The sequence below is a fragment of the Bubalus bubalis genome, chromosome 8 (assembly GCF_019923935.1).
Source record: "Bubalus bubalis isolate 160015118507 breed Murrah chromosome 8, NDDB_SH_1, whole genome shotgun sequence".
In the NCBI taxonomy this organism is placed as follows: Eukaryota; Metazoa; Chordata; class Mammalia; order Artiodactyla; family Bovidae; genus Bubalus; species Bubalus bubalis.
The window spans coordinates 10901024-10907256 of NC_059164.1; the positions used below are offsets into that span (position 1 = coordinate 10901024).

The following is a 6233-nucleotide window of genomic DNA, read 5'->3' on the forward strand; positions in this document are numbered from 1 at the left end:
GTGTGTAGCTGGGGGGAAAGTTACATGCTGTGTATTTTTGAAACTCGTGGAGAAGTGAAGAGGCCGTTATTTCCTGCCTGGTCGTGTCCTCCTTCTCTTGCTTCACGAACAAAACCCGGATGTGACTTGGGAAAAGAGGAGGTGGGGAAGGAACAAAAAGTAAAACTTTTGTTGTTTCTCCAGGAAAGTGGACTAGCTCAACTCCTACCCTTGGGCCCCAGCCCAGGAGGGTCCTCCCGCGGGCGTGGCAGGGTCGGGAGCCCGGCCGGGTCGGGCCAGCATCCCCGCGGGAGACCGCTCAGCGCGCAGCCTCTCTGCCTCTTCGGGCCGCCCTTGCAAACTCAACCCTCCCCGGGTTCCCAGGGGCAGATCTCCTGGTGTTGTGGGGACCTGACCAAAAGGGCAGGAGTTTTAAGATCCTGGGACGCTAGGGTGAGCTGGCGTGGGGGGATCTCGTCCGGGCGCTGGGGACCGCCGCTGGGAGAGGCGGTCACCTTCTGCGCGGGCGGGGCGCGCAGGCAGCACAGTTAGTTCGGGACGCGCCCTGGTTTGCGGCACTTGCAGCCGCTCCACTTCCAGAGCTGTCCCTGAGCCCAGTTCTGGGGCGAAAATGCCGGCTCTTCACATCGAAGATCTGCCAGAAAAGGAAAAGCTGAAGATGGAAGTTGAGCAACTTCGCAAAGAGGTTAAGTTGCAGAGACAGCAGGCAAGTTGGATGTCCCAGAATATTTCCTTCTGTGTAATGAACCAAGATTGGTGTTGTCTAGTTTGTTGCAGTAAAACAGTTTCTTGGCTCTTGGGGGTGGGGGTGGGGGGGAGTTGTTTCTTTTTTTTTCTTTTTCTGCAGCTTCTTTTGAAGGGGGCTTTGGTGGTGCTAGAGAATAGCCTATTGATGTGGGGAGATCATAGGAGGTTAAGGAGAGAGCAAGGATATCATGAGTAGTTTAAAGCCAAATGTTTGAGAATGAGGGGAACAAACGAGAAATTCTGCCAGCTATTAGACAGTTGATTTTAAAAACCCAAGCTGTAGGGAAAAGGCAGATGGCTACTTAGTTCGTTGATCTTTTTCATAATGGGAAAGAATAGCTTTTAAAAGTTGGAGGAAAAAAAAAAGTTGGAGGGGTTTTTGTTTGTTTGGTTTGGTTTTGGCTTTCTTTAATCACAGTGGGTCTTGAATTATCTAGTTTTGAGTCTTCATCAGAGGCCTCCAGGAACTGTGTGATGAGCAGTCCACTGGGACTTGGGATCAAAACATTACAGTATCCATCTTTGTTTATAAACTTCTTCCCTTTATAATTTCCACGTTATGCTTTGTAAGTATGCACAGTGAACTAATACCTACACAGTACTATCTGTATTTATTTATAAATAACTATACATATACTGTATACAAACATTCTTTTTTGTGATTATGATTAGAAATTTTAGAGACCACTGAAGTGATCACAGATTTTGTGAGAATGTATGTGCCAGTGTTCAGAAGTCTCCACTGAAATTTGTTGGAGACTTTGTCATTTTTAGTTCAAGTTTTTATTGGTAATACAGGCCTTCATTCCTTCCCTTTTTCCTCAATCAGGCAACCTGTAGTCCAGGAAAAGGTTTTTGGATAGATATTTTTTAAGATAAATGATGTAGTTCTTTCTCCCCAGCAAGAAGAATTTAAACTGACTTTGTATCTCTGTGGTTTAATACTAGAAAAAGTCAAGGAAAACAATGGAAAGGAAGTAGGTATGGTGAATATATTCACTTACCTTCCTGCTTTAGTTATGATAACTCTATTCGTGACAAGTCTTTTTACTCAGAAGGCACATTTTGAATGATATTTGGAAGATGCAGGCTTTGGGGGGGGTGGGTATTTTTTATACATTTCCTTTCTCAAATGTAATCTGTAACTTCCAAATCCCTAGTCTTCCAGAATTTTGAAGTTCAAAGTCCTTTCTGTACATGTTGAAAGTTTTTGTAGCTTTAAAAATACTGCTGTGTTTAAAGGAAAAACCAAAGTTATAGGACAAAGTGAATAGGCTTGTTTCTTGAAACTTTTAAGAGACCCATTTTGTGTATGGCAAAACCCCTCTGTTAGCCACTTAGATCTTTTTGACACAGTGAATCTTAGAGGTTACATATTAAACAGAGTTGCATGGATTGAAGTAAAGCGTTGTCTGTGCCAAGTTGGAATATTTTAATATTTTGTATCACAATGCAGAACTTATAGGGGAAAAAAAAAAGAGAGATGTGTCCTCCACTTACCTAAAGCTTCAAATTAGAAATTGGGCAAGGGTCTAGATGCAGTTAGGGCTTCCCTGGTAGCTCAGCTGATAAAGAATCTGCCTGTAATGTGGGAGACCTGGGTCTGCCCACACTTCTAATAACAACTACCAGTAAAGAGGACAATGAATTATATATTTATAAATCATTCAGAGGTAGGACAGTCTCTTAAACCACTTAGGAAATAAAGTCTTGCTCAGTTCTGTACCCCTTCATTGGCACCAGAAATGCAAGAAGTAATTTCCGCATCATTACTAATACCCTAGTTGTCCAGGATTTCTCATCTCTCCTATTGTCGGACTTCTCAGGAGTGCAGTGGTAAAGACCTTGCCCGCCAACACAGGAGATTCAAGAGATGCAGGTTCAGTCCCTGGGTGGGGAAGATCCCTTGGAGAAGGGAATGGCAACCCACTGTAGTATTCTTGCCTGGAGAATCCCATGGACAGAGGAGTCCATGGGGGTTGCAAAGAGTTGGACATAACTGAGCAATTAACACTTGCGCACTTCACTAAATGCAGCAGACTGTGTGGAAGTTAGAGGTATCATTCATCAGCAGTTCCCCCCTTCCAGCTCTCCACCTCCACTCCTTAGGACACATCCTACTGGAATTGCTTTCTTGGGGAGAAGAAACAGAAGGAAGAAAACTTTCAGGGAAACCTTAGAGGACAGAGGGAGAAACATCTAAGTCCTAATAGTAAGATTCCACCATTTTATTATGCACTTTGAATTATAACATGTCCATGCTAGAAAAACATTATGGCTCTTAGAGATCATTCAACCCTTTCACTTTGAAGGATTACAAAACCAACCTGAATTCCAAGAAGGCTAACTAGCTCCTTATTTGAGACCCCAGAGACAATGATAGAGACATTGTTAAAACACTAAGACACATATCTTCTGATGCCCAGTCAATAAACTCTTAATATCTGAGCTGTGTGTTCTGCTCAGGCCAGATTCACAGGCTGAATTCTGGCTTGTAGCTAATTGTTGTTCAAACGTATCCTCTTGATCATGGAAGGAAATACATCAGAGAAGCCATTGTTCACTTTTGGAGATTACACATCTTTTTGGACACTTAATGAAGAAGGCTCAGTAACAGATAACCATTTAGGGAAACATGAGTCTAATTTTTTAAAAAACTATTTTTTAGCCTTTCTTTTTTGATATGGACCATTTTAAAAAGTCTTCATTAAATTTGTTACAGTATTGCTTCTGCTTTATGTTTTGGTTTTTTGGCCAGGAGGCATGTGAGCTCTTAGCTCCCCAAGCAGGGATCAAACCTGTACCCCCTGCATTGGAAGGCAGTCTTAACCACTGGACTGCCAGGGAAGTCTCAATATGAGTCTTATCTGCAACTTTCTCAGTGGTCACAGAGCGCAGCTTATGGGAACTTACGTTATCACCTCTGAAAATTTACTTAAAATCCCCGCACAATGATTGTCCGTAAATGTTACCTGAGAGAATGCTACTTGTAAGGATTTTATTTTGCCACGTTTTAACTGTGTTGCCTAGTTTTAAATTTTATTTTCAGAGGCTTCCACACTGATATACCAAGAAATCTTTGAGGTGTGAGAGTAAAACATGTTTTATTTTTTAAAAATTTTAATTGCAGTACAATAGACGTGAACCATTGTGTGAATGATTTTATGCATATAACAGTGATCTGATATGTGTGTATATTGCAAAATGATGTCTGGTTGCCTTAAAGTCTGATCTTTTAATAATTTCTAGTTTGTGTTTTATGGTTATACATGATGTATTAACACAGTAGTAACTTCACTTAGGTATAAGTGAATAATTATGTACATTCTAGGCTACATATGCCGACATTTTTTAGTGATCAACATGGAAACAGTTTGGAGATTACTAGATAACAAAATCAGTGGGAACATTGCCTAGTTAGTTAAATTAAAAAAAAAAAAAAGAGGACTCCATTAGAATTTTCTGGAACTTGTATAATTTTTACTTATTTCTTACTAGTTAATGCAGATCCTCATTAAGCAGTAATCTTTTTTTTTTTTCCTCCTTTCCTTTTTACTCCCCTCAATCACTCTTACAAACTGTCTCTTAAGGATAGGCTTTTTGAAGAAACTGTTCAATCCTTTCTCCACTCAGAAAAAGTTTACACTACTTACATAAACACAAGCCTCCGATAAGCCTTTTCTTATGATCAATTCTGCACAGAAACACAGGTGGAAGGCTGGGGGGAGATGAAGATGAAGGGATCTGGGGGTCTTGCAAGTGGGGTGGGGAAACTTTGGAACAAACTTTAACTTTTCCAGATCAGACTTTCTCCAGTGCTTCTATCATTCTGTGAAATTGAAGAACCTGGCACATACTCAGTAAAGTGAGAATTTTAGCAGGAAACACCCCAAAAGCTATTTGGGGAGTAGCTGCACCACAACAATTCATTAGCATGGAAAATTGAAAGTGGAGTATGTTTCAGTTCCTCAAATATTGTGGACCTGCCATCATCGTATTTTAGCAGAGGAAGGAAATCATATGAGACATAGTGGATAGAAATTGCTGGGGATATTTTTAATACAGTGACTTTCAAACTTTCTTGATGCTACTGTAGTAAGAAATCTATTTCATATAGACTATATCATTCATCTATATTGTATAGGCTCTGTGCTGCACGCTAATATTTTCGTCTGTTCTATTTGATTTTTAAAATGCTGGTTGTATCCAATTATGTCAGTTTCACTAAAGGGTGGTGACGAAGTTTGAACAATCCTGATTCTTTTTCTTCCTTCCCTCCTCTCTCCTTAAGGTGTCTAAATGTTCAGAAGAAATAAAGAACTATATTGAAGAACGTTCTAGAGAGGATCCTCTGGTGAAAGGAATTCCAGAAGACAAGAATCCCTTTAAAGAAAAAGGCAGCTGCATTATTTCATGAATAACTGGGGAGACACTTCCTCCTCAGTGGAAGAGGCCGTTTGTTGTCGTTTTCCAAAATAAAACCAACCCCCTTTTAAAGGAGTAACAATGAAATTTAAATGAGACTTTCTTAAGCGCTCACCTAGATGTGGTCTTGTCTGAAAGCTGTATGCCTCTCATCCCTGTGCACTACACACCCCTTTTAAGAGGACAGAGAGCTTCTGATGTGCGATTATGGGAATAAGGACACCACTTGTGCACTCTTTCAGTATATTGCTTGACGCCTCAAATAAAGTTTTATCTCTGCAGAATGAGTGTTGGCAACTTCAGAAGGCTTTCTCTCTCTCTCCCTCTTTTTTTTTTTTTTTGTATTACCTTTGATACTTCTCCCTGTAACCTTTCAGCTGTTTGGGACCTGTCTAAAGATGAAGTGGTTTCACAGACCAGGTCTCAGATCCAGCTCTCTCTGCTTCGAATCTCAGGAGGTTTACAGCACTGACTCCTAGAATGTTTTCATCTAGCATTAACTAGTAGAGAACTGAGTGAGTCTGGTGGCGCTAGTGTGAAGAATCTCCTGCCAGTTCAGGAGACGCAGGAGACATGGGTTTGGCTCTTGCGTCAGGAAGATGCCCTGGAGAAGGAAACGGCAACCCACTCCAGTATTCTTGACTGGAAAATCCCATGAACAGAGAAGCCTGGTGGGCTACAGTCCATGGGGTCACAAAGAGACACGGCTGAGCACACACAACTGAATGAGTAGAATTCTTAATGTTGACAGAGTCAGATAATTGAGTCAGGAACTAGACCAAGCCTCGTCTAGTTCAAGCACTTCCCAGTTTATCGTCGTACAGATTTTGTTGAGAGTGCTGCTCTCTTGATGGTGGCTGGAGAAATGCAGGGAGTCCAGAGGAGCCCCTCTGGGGCCAGCCCTGCTCTGCCTCCCACAGGGAGGCACGTCTCACATGTGATCACCAGGTCTTTCCATGGCGACCGTCCAGTTCTGTGGCATTGAGCACTGGCACAGATGCTTGGCTCTGTGCCCATGCCAACCAGCCTTTTCCAGCAGGCCCGTGCCAAGCTTACTTCTT

The 6233-nt window shown here is 41.8% G+C and overlaps 1 protein-coding gene across 1 annotated transcript; it reads left to right on the forward strand.

Annotated features, from left to right (window-relative positions):
- Window positions 1–577: 577 nt before the first annotated feature.
- GNG11 (G protein subunit gamma 11) lies at window positions 578–5251 on the forward strand. Its single transcript, XM_006078315.4, has 2 exons — window positions 578–706; window positions 5039–5251. Exons 1-2 carry the CDS (start codon window positions 611–613, stop codon window positions 5162–5164), a joined length of 222 nt encoding a protein of 73 aa, XP_006078377.1. The 5' UTR covers window positions 578–610; the 3' UTR covers window positions 5165–5251.
- The last annotated feature ends 982 nt before the right edge of the window (window positions 5252–6233 follow it).

What these genes read in the sequence shown, in the direction of transcription:
- GNG11 (XM_006078315.4), top strand. Translation starts at nt 611, where the DNA reads ATGCCGGCTCTTCACATCGAAGATCTGCCAGAAAAGGAAAAGCTGAAG. An exon ending in TTAAGTTGCAGAGACAGCAG is followed by an intron (nt 707 to 5,038) that starts GCAAGTTGGATG and finishes TCTCTCCTTAAG; the next exon opens with GTGTCTAAATGTTCAGAAGA.